The sequence below is a fragment of the Arvicanthis niloticus genome, chromosome 6 (assembly GCF_011762505.2).
Source record: "Arvicanthis niloticus isolate mArvNil1 chromosome 6, mArvNil1.pat.X, whole genome shotgun sequence".
Lineage (NCBI taxonomy): Eukaryota > Metazoa > Chordata > Mammalia > Rodentia > Muridae > Arvicanthis > Arvicanthis niloticus.
In genome coordinates, this window is record NC_047663.1 from 84,264,376 (window position 1) to 84,283,904 (window position 19,529).

The 19,529-nt window shown below is 46.7% G+C and overlaps 1 protein-coding gene across 2 annotated transcripts in view; it reads right to left on the reverse strand.

The window, feature by feature from the left end:
- Positions 1-19,529, reverse strand: part of Slit3 (slit guidance ligand 3) — a 588,944-nt gene that overhangs the window by 117,230 nt on the left and 452,185 nt on the right. For both annotated transcript variants that reach the window (XM_034504957.2, XM_034504958.2), the window contains exons 9-10: positions 11,868-12,009; positions 2,374-2,445 (exon numbers count right to left, since the gene is read on the reverse strand). In XM_034504957.2, the coding sequence (XP_034360848.1) occupies positions 2,374-2,445; positions 11,868-12,009 (214 nt within the window). The remainder of the gene's footprint in view (positions 1-2,373; positions 2,446-11,867; positions 12,010-19,529) is intronic.

Sequence of the window (19,529 nt, forward strand, 5' to 3'; positions counted from 1 at the left end):
CATCATATATGTGCAAAGGCCAGAAGAGGGTATCAGATTCCCCGCAACTGTAGTTAGTTGCAAGATAGTTCCTGGCCATGTGGGTGCTGGGAATCTAGCCCAGGTCCTCTGGAAGAGAAGCCAGTGCTCATAACCGCAGAGCCACCTCTCTAGTACCTGTCTCCTTTCAAACTGGGAGCCAGAATGAACCCCCTTTGTCCTTAAGAAAAGTGAGGTATGTGATGAATGAGTGAGCCTGTGTGGGACTTACAGAAAGTAAGTCTGTAGGAAAAAACAAGCACCCTCGGAGGTTAAGGACCCCAAGCTGCTAAGGACTTGACATATGTGTTTGGGTAAAGAGTGGATGACTCTATCTTTAAATATGAAGTATAAACTATGCATGGTCACCTAGGAGAAGTCATTATTAGGGTCTGAAATCAATTCTCATCTGACTCCACTGAGCTCACATCATTAAGCAACAGTCTATATTTTTGAAGCTCTATTGGTCAAGAAAGTGTAACCGGATTCTTTCCCCTCCTACCACCCCTTTGCGGGGCATCATAATAAACATTAGTAGCATCAGAGGTGATCAAAAATTAAATTCACTTTCCAGGCCGTGACTGATAAGGTCTTATGAATTTTGAATGTGCTGATCGTGGCAACTCCAAGAGCATGGAGAAAGGACAGTAAAACACAGCCAAGCTCTAAATTACCTGGACTTCACGAAAAAAAAAAAAATTAGAACAGTAGCTTAAATCATGCAGGAGCTATAGGTTGAGGGCAGTAACTGAACTTGTCATTTTTCACCAAAATTACTATCTGGCTGCATAATCAAGCTGGGCTTTAAAAATGAATTTTGGAGGAGGGGGGAATGCATGGAGAGTAAGGTGGAGAAGCAGGGATACCAAGGATTAATGACCTGAGATTTTAAATATTAAGGCCTATATTTATACAGCTCCTCCAGAAAAGATGCTGCCAAGGAGAGAGAAGGAGCTTGTGCTTTGAGCTGTGCTGCTTTCCACTTTTGGAATCACACTAAGAAAAAAAAAAAATCTTGTGTGCTTTGGCTTTCCAGGGAGATAGGAAGTTGGCTTCCTAAGATCTGAGGGTAAACTTCCTGATGCCACTGTTTCGTGGACATATTTGTTTTGAACAGGAAAGGAATCAAGAGACCCTGTTGATACAAACCCCTCTCTCCCAGTTCAGGGAAATCAGCAAACAGACCGGGCCACACAAGGTAAAACTGGATGGAGTCCACGCACGTTTCTCAGTCTCCAGGGGAACGAGAACAGCAGACTGAGTACCAGCTGAGGCTAATGGGTCCCAACATGGAGAAAGGAAAAGGAATCTCCCTCTAGAATTGTAATCTTTGTGACGGGTCATTTCCCAAATCCAATTTCCCTCCTTTCAAATACTTCCATGCTGAGTGACTCACAGAGAAGGTTCCCAGTCATCATGTGACTGATATAATCACGTGATTCCCCATGGCAGGGATGATGCAAGAGTACAGTCTGCCATGGTAAGGAGGAGGTAGCATGCTGGCATTACCAGTAGGAGGCAGTGGGAGGGGGTGTGCTATCAGTAACTGTGGTTCTGGGGGTGTTGGTTTTGACCATGGGCAACTCAGATAACTATGATTTTAAACCATATGCCCATATGTCGGCCATAACCTCCAGGACTAGCCTGTGTCACTTAGACAGGAAAGCCTTTACTGTGGTCTCAAGTGCTCACGTGACCTAGCCTTTACCTGCCCCTCCTAACAAGCCTCACTCCCAACGTTCCCTCGCTTACGCCTCCTCATTGGCTATGGACTACCTTGCCCAATCTCCATGCCTTTCAATTGCCCTTACTGTTGCGTAGGATGGCTTATCAGTTTCTGATACTTATTTCCTTATTGTCTGTGCTCTCCCAGCTGAAGTAGAGCCTCCATGAAGGTAACTTCCATTTTTGTTCATGGCTCCATCCAGATTCTGGCAATATAGCTACCATTCATTTCAGTATTACTTATATGAGTGTATGCATGGTTGTAGGGATGTTACTGATGGTGGTACAGGAGGATGTGAAGCCACTATCATATGACTGTTGATATCATCAAAGCCAAGGACATTAAAGTTGGCCAATATGGCTGTGGGGGTGGGGCAGCTCACCTGCTTCTCTCACAAGAATTTCCGTTTTCTCTGGTCAGAGTGGCTCTTAGCTCTACATGCTGAAGCTCACAAACCTTACCATGGGTATAGAGCACTTCCTTAGAATCTCAGACCAGTCTAGACCTGTCTGAGAGGAGTGGGTTTGATCTATCAATTGGATGGGATGCCTACTACACACTGTAAAGCCCTCTACCCATCTACCATCCCATGGAAACATTCTGACAAATTCTTCCCAAGGGACACTCACATTCGCTTCAGTTTTTTGTACTGGGTGAAGGCTCCGGCAGGAATGGATTTGATGGAGTTCTGTTCTAGGCGTCTGGAGAAGAGAGCAGAGAAGAGTCAATTAATCAACTGCGTATCAACAAGGGACTACGGAGGGGCTGCTATATTCTCTGGCCTTGGGAACAGTATGCTGTCTCTTAGCACAAAGCACGAAGCGCATGTCCTGGTTGTGGGAGGCAGGACAAACACTGAAATAGCCACAGTGTTCAGCTGTTGGCCTACAGAGCATCATCCACGGACCCAAAGACTGAAGAAAGCTGAGAAGTAGCCTTTCCAGGAGCTTTGATGCTTGCTATTGTCAGCTGCCTTTGGAGGCAGCTGTGCTCTTCAGAGAATGCTGCAGGAAGCAACTAGAACTAGCAGGAGGTTGAAAATAAGTTGACATCACAAAGGAAGAAAGAGATGGACCACACAGGACAGCTGTGCTTCCCTGCCATGGAACCATGTCACTCTTTAGGTGACATCTCAACCACACAGCTAAAGGGCAGAACTGTCAGCAGCTGACTTCATTCGACATTTTCAATATTGTGGAGAAACAGCCTTAAAGTCTCTAGGCTTTCAGTCTGACACTCCTCAAACTGACTCCCTGAGATTCTGGAAGTCTCAGGCCCCAGGCTGGACCCCTGAATAGCTGCTGGAAAGTGTACCTCATACTTTATATGAACTTTCTCGAATGCTTCCACTCATAGGACTCTGGGAAGAATAAGATAGAGCGGGCACTGAGCCCAGAACTTACTGGGGAGAGAAGGGGCAATGGGGACTGAGCAAGCTTTTCCAGTCTTATTATGTCATCTCTCAAATGCCTTCCCACCACTAAGAACCGGTGTAGTGGGAAACAGGCCTGATCAGCAGGTGGGCCACTCTATTACGGATGATGAATGACACCCGAGCCCAGGCTGAGGACTTAGCGTCTCATCCCCATCCATCTCCCTTCTCCCGAAGGTGCAGATCTTTTCATTGACTCCTCATTTGGTGTGGCTGCTCCCCAAACCCTCAGCTGAGAACACACACACACACACACACACACACACACACACACACACACACACAGAGAGAGAGACAGAGACAGAGACAGAGACAGAGAGAGACAGAAAGACAGAGAGACAGAGAGAGAAAAAGAGAATGAATGAATGAATGAATGTGAATGTTTGGAAGGGAATGTGTGGGGTGCCAGAGGGAGAGAGGGGAGGGACTGGCTCCCTCAGTGGCTATGTCTAGTGGATGCACACTTCTGGCAGGGAGGACCCATTCATCTTGAAGAGTAATCCCCGCTGCAGAGTGGGGGAGACAGTCGTATTAATTTGTGCCTCCACGATCTCATCTTCATTGGGGGAACAGAGTATTTGTTACTGGAACCGCTAATGGAGCAGTTTGCCAGCAATTTTCCCATTTCAAACAACATCTCAGCTGCTAATGTGGAATGGTTTGTCAGGCCGACCCATAACACAGACAAATCACTCTCTAGGCAAAAGGAAGGGGGAACGAGTGGGAGCCCAAAGAGGAAGGGCGGGTGAGAGGCGAGGGAGCATCAGGGCTGATCATTCTTGGCTGCTGGATGAACACGGTTTACAAATGAGACTGCCACAGTCTGTTAGCAATGTCTTTGTGCCCTGCTGGAGGGGGCGGGGAGGGCACTTTCCTGGGACTACATCACAGGCAGGCTGGACGGGACCCAGTTGGCTGACTGGCTGGTGGTGAGTCACCAAGGCTTGCCATTGGGACTGTGGGGCCACGGGCTACTGGATACAGCCACCCGCAGAGGATGCCTTGACAGACTTTCCAAGGACATTCTCATTTTCTGACTGAGTAGAGAGTTCAGCAGGGAATTCTCAGCCAAGGCAACAGCTCCATGGATCTCTGGGGCACCACAGGCTCTCCAGGTATCCTGTGAGTCACCTGCCACTCAGGAAAGGGACTTTATAGTTTGCTGTCTTTGGAGAAAACCACTGTCCACAAGGATAGTGACCCTTTTTGCTTTTGTGCAGGAGAATCCATGGCTCCTTGCTGTAGCCACACGCCTGTCTCTGTGAAGCAACGTTGGAGACGAGTTCTGATATCTCTGTGTGCAGTTTACAATCAGACAGCCTCTGCTTGGCAAGTACTAAGGGGGGAGTGCTTCAAAGAGCAGGATGTGACACCAGACTTCGAGGACGTTGAGACTCTACTGACAGAGCTCAAGGTGGCCCATCACAGAATTGAATTTCACTGCTATAATAATCAAGATCATTATTACGGAGTGTTATTATTAATGGCACGGTGGCGTTTATGCCTGTAATTTCTGTGAACCCTTACTCTTATGAGGCAAGCTGCACTGGCCCATTTGTGAACAAGGCAAAGGAAACCTCAAGAGATCAAAAGGCCTATCAAAAAGAATACAGCTGGTCAGTGGCGGGATTTATGAGTCCTGCTCCTATCTGTCAGTCACACTGCTTGTCCATATTTATGAAAATGGGTAAACAGGGGCTTTCTCCCAGTCATGGGAAAGCCTGAGGCATTGGCCCACTGACATCATGGGTATCCATGCTCAGTGGATAGGGTCTCAAAGCCGAGGGAAGATGGATGGGACAGAGATGGGAAATGAATACTTTCAGCTCTCTGGATCCATGGGGTCACCACTCACAGACTCAACCAACCGTGTTTAAAATACATTAATAAAAAGACATCTTATTCAACATGGATAGACTTTCCTGACCATTAGTTCCTAAACAACAGAGTCCAACATCCACTCAGTGTTGGTACTTGGGAGTATTTGAGAGAGGACTTAGATGTTCATAGTTTATATTCATTTTAATATAATTTTATGTAATGGATTTGAGCCTCTGATGGTTAGGAGTTTCATGGGGTTCCTGGGAGTACCCCCATGCATATATAATATGCATATGGAGTGCAAAGAAATGAGGTTTGGGCATAAACCAAAGAACTCCAAGCTTAGACTATTAACCCTGGTAGAGACCTTGGCTTGCACCCGGCATGCACTCCTCAGAGGTTTTTACTCTGAGAATGGGCTTTATCCGTATTTCTTAGCCTTCCCTTGAACTCCTAATGGCTTGTCAAAGGCATGGCCTGCCCAGGAGGAAGCCAGTGAGAACTCTTTGGTGATGGGGTAGGTGTGAATAGCCAGTTTCCCTTAAATAAAGCAAAGGTGAGGGTATGGACAACATTAAGAACTAACATGTATCAAGTATATAGATGTTAGGCATTGGGCTTTGAGCTTTTATGGCATGTCAAACTTAATATTTACACATCTGTGAGGTGTTACCTATAAGTTATTACCACCTCCAGTCTGTCCCTCCTACCTTTTCCCTCCTTTTGTGACATGTCTCCTTATGTAGCCCAGGCAGGACTAGGACTTATGCTTATCTTGCCTTTCTTATGGTAGGATTATAGGTGTGTACCGCCATAGCGAGCTCTAGCCTTAAATATCAAAGAATTGAAGCTCAGAGAGGCACAGACACCAGTCCACAGTTAGGAGAGGCTAGAAAGGGGGCTTTGATCCACATTCATCTAGTTCCAAAGCCCGGGCTCTCAACCGCTAGGTTTTAGTGAGCCATTTATTTTCCTTATTCTTGCGAGCTCATTGTCAGGAAAAAATGGAGCCGGAGGACACACATGGGACATATGGATGCACATGGCCACACCATCGCACAGAGTAAGGACCTTGAAGAGGTTGAACACTTCACCAGTCCTGCAGCTCGGAACAAGGAGACAACGATCGAGCCTCCCAGTGAAACTGCTTCATTGTAAAGAACAAAAAGAAGCCTCAGAAGCATTAGCGAAATCTGTCACATCTCAGGAAATGTCTGAAGCCAACAGCTGTTTCAGGGTTCTCCTAACTGGCACATGTGTCTTGCTTTGTCTGGCAAACATTCTTCAGGCTGCAAACAGATTTAATAGAGCTAGCATAAAAACAAACACACAAATCAAACATCCGAACATCCTCCTGCACCAGCAGAAAGAAAGGGAACATCTGATGGCGATTTCAGCTATCTGTGCACCGTATTGATTCGCCCTAGTTCTTCAGGTGCCCCACCCCACCCCAATGATATGTCATTTGCAAACATGTGACTGAACACAATATATGCCTGGCAATCCATAAGTCACCATGATGACACAGAGAATGCAGGGGTATAGGTGGTATGGGGGTGTGCCTATAAGTCACCCTAGAAAGGAGATGTTGCAGCCATGTTGAGCTGCTGATGGTACTGGCAGCGATGACCATAGGATGAACATCTTGCATTTATCAAGGACTTTCGAATGTCAGACAGGATGCCCTTCATATACTGGCTCACCTTTTTCCCATCTACAGTGCCAAGGAGCAGGCAGTACCTTTATACTGTGTTGGAGGAATGGTCCCAGAAGATCAATAGCTTAATGAATGGAAGGCAGACTGCTGTGACCCAAGTTCCTGGCTCCTTAACTCTTGGCTCTCCTATCTCAGGGCTGGGAAACTACCTTTATTCTTTTAGTCCTTGCCAGTTAAAGAGTGTCTTAATTGTCGCTGCTCTTAGTTACTCCCTGGTTCAATAACTCTTTGAATACTCACGTGTACATGCTATGTGTGCCCATGTATTTGGAGGTTAATGTTGGGTGTCTTTCTCCACTGAGCCCACCTTTACTTTTTCAATCAGGGGTCCCTCAGTGAACCCAAAGCCCATGGATTCAGCCAGGCAGACAGATCAATGAGCTCCAGGGATCTAACTGGCTCCTCCCCGAGGCTGGGGTTATAGGCACACACAGCCATTCCTTACTTTTGATGAGGCTTGTGAGGATCTGAATTCAGATCCTCTCACTTGAGCAGCAGGTATTTTATGGACTGAGTCATGTCCTGAGCACTCTGACTTGGGAACTCTTGTTCGGATATCTACATTCCGGAGAAGGAAGGGAATGCCATGTTTATCCGTTTCCCAAGTTATCCCGAGACATCTGCTTGAAGAACATACAAGAACCCAGAGTCCAGAAGCTCAGTTCTTGATGCTTGGCCATGCCTGGATCAGGGCTGAAGATAATTCCTTTCAAGGTGTACTCTGGGCTCAACTTCTGCACTCCCGGTCCTTACTTTTGCTCTTAGCAGTGAGGTGTGTTCTCCTCCACTTAATTCATATGTTTGGTCCACGGTAAAAATGAGGAATGTGGGCAAATCTGACATCTGCCATCTCTAATGGGCTGTCTGCAGAACACCTGGCATTGCCTATGGACCACAGAGGGAGGAGCAGGCACAGTGCCAGACTCACTCTTCTTATGAGATGCATGTGTGCGGATGCCCGCAGAGGATGCTTTATAATCTTAAGGGGAAAAAAATGAACAGTGTGGAAACTTGAGACTAAACCATGCTATCGTGTCACATATGTGAATAGCGTTTTGCTTTTCGCATTCCACTTCTAGTAACTTCCAAACACCATGCTAACTTTCTGTATTATGCCCCTTAATCCTCATGGGAAATCTCTAGGTAGGTATGATAACCTGCATTTACCAGGGACCCCTGAATCAGACAGGAGATACTAGGAAATGTGCCAGAAGTAAGAGACAAAAGCAGGATTCCAGCACGAGACTGTTGACCCCAAGGCCCTGGACCACCCTCTGTCCTGACCAGTTTCTTCATTTTGCCAGCATTGTCTCCATATCCCTTGCCCTATCTACATCCCCACTCGGGCCAGTGCCTCAGAGTCCTCTTAAACACTAAAGTATCTAGATATCTAGAGTGTTCTGGCCATTGGTTTGATTGGTTGGTCATTTTGTTTTTAATTATACAATTTGTGCAAGTCTCAAGTCTAGCTAAGCCAGTGCCTCCTCCCGTCAGCTAGTGATGAGGTTGATATTGGGGCCGTGTGTTCCTCCCAAACATTCTCTTACAGATCCATGCTGAAGCCTATCCCCAGTCTCTCCCCATCAAGTCAGGTTTCCTTCCAAAGAACACAAGACACTAGAGGACATCACACAGGGATTCAGAGGACATGTGGAAGAGACAGAGCCAGGAGTCAGAAGGTATTCTTCATACTGATGCTCCTTCTAGAGTTTTTGAAGGCACAGGAGGGAGTCACCAGACCAAGAACAGAAGTGTGTGGGCCTCTGGTCCCCCCCCCATCTTTCCTGGCTGGAGCCTAGAGCCTGTTCAGGGAAATACCAGGGAGCTACGTGAACAGTGCCCTTCATGGGAGTTTTGAGTAAAATCTACAGCAAACCCTTTTGCTGTGGGTTTTCTGGAAGAAAGCTATTTTTAGAGAAATTGGCTCCGGCAAGCGAGGAGACCAGCACACACTTCTCTTAAAAAAAAAAAAAAAAATTTTTTTTTTAAGGAGAGTCTGCCAGGTTGCTTTGCATGAGAGATAGGCACTCCTTCCAAATGTCGGGAGTACGGACTGTTTCTCAAGGTTAAGATGATTTAAAAGAATCCACAATGGCTACAGCCCAAGAGGAGGGAGTGTGGAGTCTGGCTCCAAGCATTCCTAAGTGAGGAGATGTAAATCTGGATTATAGGTGGCCATGGGCAAGAGGTAGAATTCTTGATATTAAAGAGAAGGCCAAGTTCTGATGTGTCTGGGTTGACAAATCAAACACACCTCTTCTGCCGAGATGTATTCCTCTCTTCTAACTCTGCTCCTCTTTTCTCTTCAGATCCTGCCTCTGCTGGCATTCTATCCCCGCTCCAAGTTTAGCTGCCTCAGAGACTTCGGGCTAACCGGTCCTCAAGCATCCGTGCCCGGGTGCTGCTGGTATTCACCACTTCACTCTCTCTCTTACACATCACCATTCCCTCTCCTGCCCTGAACCACAGGAACTTAATTCACCTGCTTTAATCTCTCATTGAAGAGGAGAATGAGGAAAGCTCAGGGAGAGAAGTCCCATGTGATCCATCTGGTAGACGGTGGGTACCCAATAAGCAGGGGCAACCTTATTAGCATGTCTGCATATATTTGCATGAAGATGAGCTACTCTCAAGTTCAAGTCACACCGTGTGCAGCTAGCCTCTGCAATCAATTCTCTCGACCATTACTCTTAAAGAACTGTCTTCGTGGAGGGCTCTGTTTAGTAGGTGCCTCCCAGGACACGCTTTCTAACTCTTGTTGCCACTAAGAATAGAGGTGGTGGGAATATCCCAGAAGCTATGGTTGTGAGATGATCATTATTGTTGAAAGTATATCCTCTGTGTTGGATGCAAGGCTAAGCATCTTGCAGCCCATGCTGCTGAGGAAGTACCATCGGCCTCTGCAGTTCTCAAGTGAGAGAAGCAAGGCTCAGAAAAGTTACTGCCAGTGGCCTCAAGGCGAGACCAGAGGTATCGTGGGGGGTGGGGGTTGTGCTGGAGCATAGCGTCATAACCACTCCATGGTTGTTGTTTATCTTTGGATAACACCTTGCCTACGTTGTCCATTCCTGGACTTTCTGGTATTATAGGCTAGGTCCTTATAGGCAAGAGTCCAGTCACCCAGGCCTATCTATACAGGGTACACTTTCAGTGTAGGCATCTGCAGTTTTGAACTTCGAGAGACCAGCTGACCTGTGAGGGCCACACTTGGGGATCAGATGGGAAGCTGGGAAGGAGGGAGAGGGACTGGGCTGGGGTGGTGTCCCTGGATACAACCTGATAGTTCACCCTGGGCCTTTCCTTCAGGCTGTGAGTTAGGATCTTGGCCAAGAGGACAAGCAAAGAAAAGCAGGAGCAGGAGACGAACAAGGAAGAATCTGGAAAAGAGAGTGGGGCAGGGCTCTCCAGAAGAGGATGCTCTCCTGGTCCAGGGTACAGCAGTGTGGATACCTACAGTGTAATGCCCTTCAGCTAGTGCTGGGAAGAGATGGCTGTGGGAGCCACTGTGTGGTGGCCTCACAGGGCATGGATAGCAGAGAGCCCTCCCTACTCACTAGCTCCTGACTGCAGACCAGCCTGCACCCTCTGGGGCTGGTGAAGAGAATCAGAGAAGAGCTGGTCAAGCAGAGGAAGGAGGAACAAACCAGGACTCCACTTTTGTGAGCTGTGTGGTTCTTTCCATCCCAACCAATCAGAGTGCAACCAAAGTCCTCAAACTGCCCATGGTGGGGCCCCATTTCCTCTCAGCTCCTACTACTGCCCTCTTGTATTCCGTGCTTCAGACACAATGGCCTCCTGGTATACCAGATGCACTTGCACCTTAGGGCCTTTGCACATGGCACTCCCCCTGCCCCCCACACCCCCCTAACAATCTTACTGATAGTACTTTTTTTTTACCCTTGCTTCAACTCCTTTTCTTGCTCTATTCTCCCTTCCCCCTGCCTACGTTTAAACATATCATTTGAATTATTTTATTATTTGATCTCTCTAGAAGACATTGGGCACAAAAGCAGACACCTTGTCTTCAAGTACAGACAAACTGCCTCACAAACACACAAATGTAAGTGGTGAGCAGATCATGTGTAAGAATGGCTTGAGAAAAAAGAAGCCTATGAACGGGCGAGGCTGAGGCAGAGACAGAGCAGGAGGAGGAGATGGTGTGGCCGAGAGGCAAGGGACTCTACAACTTCCATATTAAGGGATTCCATCCCATGTGGGTTCCAGTTGCTTCCATAAAGCAATAATGGTAAAGACAGGAGATGAAGGCAACTGTGGGCTTTTAGGAGCGGGCTTGAGGTCAGTGCTGACTGATACACTACTTGTCCTAGGAATCGACAATGGCCGTTTTCTAATTCACCAGGGATGATGGACAAGGCTAAGCCACATGGACACATCTTCCTGCAGAGGCTCACAACTGTACACATGCCAAGACATACACAATTTTGTCGCTTTACCTGAAGAGCTAAAGGACAAAAGTCTCATACGAAAGGGTAAAGAGCTATGAAATTAGCTCATCATTTTCCTTCCTCTGCTTCCACCCACATTGGAAAAGCCCTTGCCTCTGTATTGAGGCTACAGTGTCTTACAGACATTTCATTTGTTTTTCACTATGACCTGCTGAAATATAATACTACAATTATCAGGTGTAAGTGAGAAAAAAAAAAAAAACCAATGTCAACACAGAGAACTAGTTAACAAATGCCAAACAGAAGGCATGCAGGAGATCCAGGGTATGGACACGGTCTGATCCCAGTTCACGGATTGGCAGCTTTCTGAGGAAGACCAGGCGGAATACATTTTACATTGTGGATGCCATATGGTCCTTGGTCATAACTACTTCCTCCTGCCCTGAGGGACTAGCCAAAGACAGTATCAACAAACAGAGATGCATGTGGGCCAATAGAACTTGATTGTAACATAGATGGCACGTGAATTTCCTATAGTCTGTTGCTTTCTGACTATTCTTGGGCCTGTCCATACTCTTGACAACTAGACTGAAAAAAAAAAAAAACCCTAAGAGTCTAGAGAAGAGGTTCATTGAGTATTTGTATTGGCCACACTTAACAGTCAAACATTCTGATTGTCTACAGAGAGACTCACTGAGTCAGGAGGTTAGCTCACTAGGGACTGAGGAAAGGCAAATGGGAACTTACATTTCCACGATGCCCTCTGGCAGGTTGGCAGGAATCTCGGTCAATCCCTTCCCTCGGCAGTCCACAATGTTATTACTGCATGAGCAAGCAGAAGGGCAGGAGAGGGAGTTGGCATTGCAAGCTGGAGCCTCCGAGTGGGGACCTGTGGAACCAGAGCATAATGGTCAACTCATGTCGGTACTAGGAGGTTCCTGGTGTTGAGCCTCCTGATCCGCTTCCCAAGGATGCAGCTTGAGTGTCAAGCAGTCTGGTGAATTACTACCAATTGGTGTCTCCCTCTTCAGGGAGACAAGAGAGAGGTTCTGGCCTTGACCCCACTCTTTTGAAGCATCTTACCTGCTTCATTTATAGAAAGAGGAGTTCCCAGCATGCACCACACATAGAGCTATGCCATTAGAATCCAAAGGACACACACAAAGACCACATTCTCATGCCCAGCATCTTGGAATTTTTGTTTACATCTGGTGATGGGATGCTGACAGCTGATAGAACTTCTACTCTGGGGTTAAAAGTTGCTGGCTGTCACAACCACGTAAGAGGCTTAAAGTGGCAGAATTTGCCCAATTGCAGCATCAATTTTGTCAAAACATGAGTACAATGACCAGAAGTGACACCCAGGCTATATCCAACTGGGTCCATAGAAGAGCCAGATTAAAACTGGATAAGAGGCGAGTAAGTTATTATATATTTTGGAGTCTGCTCTTCACTACATTTGGGCCGAGAATCAGTGTTCACTTAAATGTGATCAAAGGCCTAAGCAAATGGTAGCTCAGGAGTTTATTGTGAACACCAAACATATATAGATTTTGCTACAAATTCAATTCAGGATCCAAAAAATCCCCATGAACCCCCATGATTGCCTTTGGTGGTCACATCAAACCCTAAGTGCAAGAAACACATTGAAATGGTTTAAAGACACCGGCAATGCCTCCCTGCTTTGCTTGCCACCTCCTAGTGAGATAAGATTCTCAGACACCGGGTTTGTTTTTTTGCACATGGACTGAGTCCAGCAGCATCCTGGGTCCTCAGCCTGTGGTCTTTGGATATACCTCCAACTGTAATCTCAATGTCTTTCCACATCTCCCTCCAAGCTATCAGAATCCAAAGGACACACACTAAGGGCTGTGGTCGAGCTCAGATGGACTATGCAGATCCCCTCACTGCTCAAACACTTCCCCTTGGGCCCCACAGTTTTGGATACAGATTAACGGGGTAAGATGGAAAAAATCTGCAGGCAAAAATGACTTGTGGTTTGGCCCGTGTTCACTGGAGAAATTGAATCCCGAGTGAGTCTTGCTACAGTGCTTGAATGAGGTGACCAGCTGAGCCTGGGGCAAGACCTCATCTAGACTCCAAGGCTCTAAGTAGAGAATTTCACACCTCACAACCAGGAGTACCCATGGCCTCCTTTCTGTTGAAGTCAAATTGTGCCTAACACTCCATCTAGTATGTTGCTCTTCCCAGAAAATGCCAACCCACCTACCAAAGATTTTTTTCTGCACTTTACCTTATCTAAACACACAAAACTAAAAAGACAGCATCTTAACCAAGATGCTTGACAAAGTGTTAACAATAAGGACTTCAGAGACACCAGCAACACACTAGAGGACCCAAAAGATACCATGGAGCATGTCAGAGAGCTGATGACTTATACTAATACTCAAAGCTGCTCTTAGAGAGGAGGTACTCTGACTTTACTGTAAGGTGAAAGAAGGCCTTTCTATCCTGAGGAAGTGGCAAAACCGAGAGCCAGCAGGTACGTGGCTGCCATTGGCAACTGTGGAGTACTATAGCCTCGGTTTGGATCTTAGTTCTCTTACTTTGTTCATGCTTCTTTGTGCCTCAGTTTTCCTCATCTGTAAAATGGTGTGTGTGTGTGTGTGTGTGTGTGTGTGTGTGACTGTTCCTAACATATAGTGTGGTTTTGTTATGAAGCAGAGGTAGTCGTTGGATAGACTTTTTAGAAGGATGCCTGGCAGGTAAGGACTCTTCCTAGAAAAGCTTCCGAGAGGGTTATTGTAATTGGGTCTTATCCTGCCTCCAATTGTTCTTAGGCAAGCGGCAACACGGAGCTTTTCCGTTCCCATCTTAGGAGATACGGAGTTAGGAAGGCATGAAGTCTGAGGTCCTCACTGGAGCTGCTAAGCCACTTTAGCAGAATGAGTGTAGGATTCCTGCAAAGCGTGAGGAGGAACCAGCATGGAGGGACCCTGACATACCACCCTCACCAATAAGAGGAAGCCTGGAAACAGCTGGCCTCAGATGCGGGGGCTTTTGAAGTGTAGATGACTTCCCCAAGGAAAACTGCCAGACCAGGCCATCTACATGGGGTAAATGCATGTGAACGTCTTGGACAGCTTCCTGGAGTGGGAAATGCTGGTCTGAGCCTGGCAAGTCTACCCATTTGGGCAGAAGGATCTGAAGATGGCCCCTCTTTCGATCAGGTAAAAAATATTACTTGTACAGAATGCTTCAGAAAAGCCAGGGGTAGGGTGAGCATCAAATTCCAGGGCTCCTGCTGGCAACAGGAGCTTGTAACATGGCAGTTTTCAAAGGCGCCCCCCTGACTTTTACACTGAAATGGATTGATTCTAAACCAGACTCAGGTAGCAGTCCCCTGGGAACTGTCTGGGTCTTCCCTAGGTGGTTCTTAGTCAGACAGAGGTGTACAATACATTTCAAGGAATGTTGTCAAGGCCAAAGGGGGAGAAAAAAAAAAGAGACTGTGAAAAAGATTCCTTAACGAGGCCACTAACAACACCTTTAATTACACAGAGAAAACAACGGTAATTATAGCCTCTGTCAGCACCCTGGGCTGGCAGCTCTCCAGGCAGGCCGTCACCACCCTACCATGGTGAGGCCATTACTCCTTGTTTAACCACTCTGGGCTTCAATATGATTGAAAGACAGATTCCCTCCCTTGGCAAGCACTTCCCTCTGATGAATGACTGAAGAACCAGGACAAGTCCCCTAAAACCCTCGATGTCTGTAAGTGATGGAGGAAGTCCCACCCCTTTGCGGTCTCTGGCCAAACTGAGGATGTAAATTCTATAAGGCAATGGCTTTTTTTTTTTTTTTTTTTATGTCTTACTGTTGTATTCTTACTGCTTAAAACAGGTCTCAGCAGAGGATGGACTTAATAAAGCACACTCTGGATAATGATGATGAATGAATTGGCTTAGGAGTCTGGAAGAGGTCGGAGGATGTTCCCCGAGGTGGGTGAGTGTTACTTCTGGGTGCCCCCAAGGAAAGGCTCCCTGAGTTCTGAGTGTCCTGGCTTTGGTAGGCAGGGTCAGATGTTGAATAGGAGATGGAGTAGCCCTGGAAGATGGGACCTGTTCTTGATGTTCTGTCTTCTGTAGTTTGGTGCTGGCAAAGGCTACTTACTATCTGGTGCTATGACCTGGTGTCTTGAGGCAGAGCAGAGCAGTGCGTGGGACAACAGAAGCACTGGCTGCCATTAAATTCTGAGGTCCTTATTGGAGCTGCCAAGCCACCTGACCTTTAGCAGAATGGATTCTGTAGGCATGGAACACCCCAAGGTGAGTTTTATTCCTGCAAAGCATGCAGAGCATCCAGCATGGAGGGACCCTGACCTATCACCCTCACCAATAAGAGGAAGCCTGGGAACAGCTGGCCTCAGATGCCAGGGCTTTTGAGGTGTTGGTGACTTGCCCAAGGAAAACTGCCAGACCAGGCCATCTACATCAAAGGGTTAATGCATGAGGACTGAGCCAGGGGAACCATCACATATGTTCTGGACAGCTTCCTGGAGTGGGAGATGCTCCTGCGTGCAAATCCCAAGTCTCACCTCCACTGTGCGATAGGTAATTTATGAGATTCTGATAAGGGACACTAGAAGAAGCCTTGTGGAACAAGGCAATTAAGGCAGCAATGACCAGTCTGGGAGGCCCTGAGAAGAAGGTCACAAAGAAAGGCTATCCTAGGTTAGCCCTTTGAGATGAGGGTTTCCCAGACCAGGGGAGGATGAGGTCCCCAGATGAACCTTTCCTCAGGAAGGCTGCTGTGGCTGTGACACAGGCACAATAATGCATTAGTGATCCCTCCTGGGCTCACTATGTAGCTCCTCCTCGCCTAGCGTCCAGAGAGAAGAGACTGTGATCTATGACTAGAAGCTGGCCCCTGATCAGGTGTCACCTCATCTTTGTTCTCCTAAACTGGCAAAATAGAATGGTTTAAAATTGCCAGTCCCGTGCTTTGGTCTCGGATGAACCCATGGAGATATCAAGAATGAACAGCCTTCTCATAGTAGCAGCCGGCACCCACAAAGTGAAACCTGTGCCCCATTCGGTACCTAGAATATACGAGACCACTTGATCCTCACTGAATTCAGCTGTGATTCGGGTTCTGTCTCTTTCAGTCCCATTACACTGATGAGCCTGAAGACTATGAAGGCCAAAGAAACTACCGAAGACCACAGAGCTATGGAACATCTGGCTGAACGTTTTTCTGTCTCTTCTGGGGGAAAAAAAAATAACCCCACCTTAAATGCGGCTTTTTATTGCCATAGAATTGAAAATGCGTGGTGCCTGAGAACCTGGAGGTAGGAGGCAGGGCTGAGACATGGACTTGTGTAAGCTACACTAGCGAGGGGAGAACCTGCTTGGGTTTCTTTCTGATTAAAAATTATATATATATATATATATATATATATATATATATATATATATATTCACCCAGTAGAGTGCAGAGTAAAAATATCCAATGGCCTTGTAAGTGTGTTGAAATAAATTAATTCCAGTATTCAAATTAAGCTTCCCAACTGGCCTCTGGCCTTTCAAAAGCCAACAACAGACTTCACTGACAACGGAACTCTGGCAATTACGGCGGGAATATAAATGAACATGATTTAAATACCAGAGGCATGATAATTTTGGAAATGGCTAAATAAACCTAATAATCTCATTCCTGCAATGTTCAATTATGGTATTTTAATTAAAACCTCCTAAGGAGAAGGGTGGCTAGACACAGCCTACCTTAATTATCTTTATACTTAGTAACTGGTCTCAAATAGAAAGAAAGAAAAAGAATGAAGGAAAGTTTCTGTTTCCAGGGAGATAAGTATATTTATTTTTGAATAGTAAAAAGGGAAATTTATGGAGCGGCTATTGGATCCAGCATTGTTTAGGGGCACCCGAAAAGAAGGGGATTTGTCCTTTACTACTGGATGATAAGATTGATATCTTTATGAAAAGATATTTCATATTCAAGGCCACAGGTCTGAAAGCAGATCGACAAATCAATGGGCTCAAAGACATTCAAAGGGAAGAGATAATTGATTCAAGAGGTCAAATAGTTAACAAATAGCCATACATTATGAATAATGACAGGTAGGAACTCTCTGAGATTAAGATATCAGAAAGGAAACAACACAAAAACTAAACCTTAGGATACGAACTCCCAAATAAGCCCTTTAAATGAAGATGAGGAAAAAAAAAATGAAAAGTCACAAATCACGTGACGTGTTCTTCTCTAATGTATTACGCACTTTGATAAAATCCTGATATGTACCAAGGGACAAGCAGATGAAACATGGCCTGTGGGTCCTTATAGCCCTCAGGCTCTAGACACAAAAGATACTAACAGAGAAATCCTTCAGTAGTCACTGAAGGAAGCCCAGTAGGCAGGCTGTACCACACAGAAGACACTCTGATAAAAGATAAAATAGAGACATATTCCCCCCTCCCCCACCTCTTTAAAAAAATTCTCAATTGTTTCCCCAAAAGGAGGAAATAAACGTCTTAGACTGGAAGGATACAGCTGACAGGAGATGCATTTCTCTAAGTGCATTGCTAACAGAGTTCTGGATAGCTGGAGAGATAGTGTGTCTATCTCCATAGCTTCTCGGGGTGAGAGTAGGCCAGGCTCTGGATGGCTGGATTTAATTCAAGGACACTATCTGGGCCTTGGGCAGGGAGGGCCTCCCAGTTAAGTGAGATAAGGTCTTTCCTATCTCTGGAGCTGCCTTTGGGGAAGGTTTAGCAACCACTGAAGGACCAGGGTTTTTTTCCTGCAGCTTTGACAGGGCTCTGAGGATGGCAGGGGAGATTCAGGTGCTCCATGCCCCTGTTGCTTCCGAGTGGTGATCCATATCTTTCAGAAGTTCTTGTCCCTCACTGAAGTCTCCTCAGTGAATAGTCAGGTTTGTATTTGGGCAGCTTTAGACAGTCACGGCCAGGACCACACCAGGCGGCCTTACTCAGATGCCTTGCTGGGCTCTGGCCTGGGGTGGGTGGGCCTGCACTCTCCACGGTGGCACACAAAGGCAGTGAGGACCTAAGACAGCCCTTCTCTGTGACCTTCTCCTCAGGGCCTCCCAGAACTGGTCACTGCTGCCTTAATTGCCTTGTTCCACACTGGCTCCTCTAGCGTCCCTCACACAGAGGAGGTGAGGTGCAAGGTTTGCACCTCCTGTACCTCACACATCATGGAAGTGTCCATTCTTCAGAGGGGCTCGCCAGAACCCCTGAGCACTGTAACTAACTTTGACCTTTCCAAAGCACCCACCTTCCCAGAACAGTCTGTGTTTAATCCTTGGGTGTCTGACACATAGGGGGAAGCCCCTCTATCTTAATGCCCAAAGTTGATACTACCGCCAAGATGGTGAGATTCATAGCACGTTGATGTCGAGAATTTGGGGGTGAAGTTCTCACAACCTCAAAAGACATCTGGCTTCATGCTAGGATTACAAGGACTGTCACGTGCAGTGGGCTTGGCTGCTTTAAGCAGGGAAGGGAGTAAGGATGTTCTATTCCTATGTTTAGCTAAGGAGACCCTTGCTGGATCTAGGCTCTTCAAAGGGCTGCGGCTCTGGCACTAGTGTTTCTAGGACCGGGGTCAGGCAGCCTCACTCTCATGGGGCTTGGATTCCGACGGCTGTTGGACAGGCACGGTCTGGGCAGTGTGCTGACAAGAGGCAGCTTCCACAACAGAGGAGCACCACGGTCACCTGCCATTTTACTCTCAGAACCCACCTGTCATGTAGTGTTTTTACATCCTCTCTAATTAGTTTGCCTCGGTAGCTCTTGGATGGCTCCTGCACTCTGTAATTATTTCTCTCACTGGCACTTCTGCCGATATTGCACCCTTTGCCTGATAATTACTGTAATTATAGTCACTGTATTTGATTTTGGTGCCTGTGTGATAAACGGTTTTATTCTATGTGTTTGATGGGAAGTGGTTTCTAAGTGGGCGTGTGTAGGAAGTTATTGAGGTACTACTGGGGGGGGGTGTGTTAAAATGCTTTCGGAGAATAAATAGTAGGATGACGTAGTAATGTGACGAGGAGAGAGCGGGAAAGAGAGGAGAGGGGCACGCTGAATTCAAGACTGGAAGGAGTCACTCGCCCTGTACTCCAGGCCGCTGTGGGGCCCAGCAACATACACTGAGTCTGTTAAGCCCTTAGTGGCATGCTGATTGCTGTTGCTTGTTTGTTTTTCATCAACTTGATACAAGCTAGAGTTCTGGAAAGAGGGAGGCTCACTTGAGAGAACACCTTCATCAGACTGGCCTATAAGGAAGTGTAGAGGACATTTTCCTAAAGATTGGTTGATAGGCAGGAGGTCCTGGGTTGTAGAAGAAAGCAGGCCGAGCAAGCTACAGGGAGCAAGCAAGTGAGCAGCGCTCCCCCACTGCCTCTGC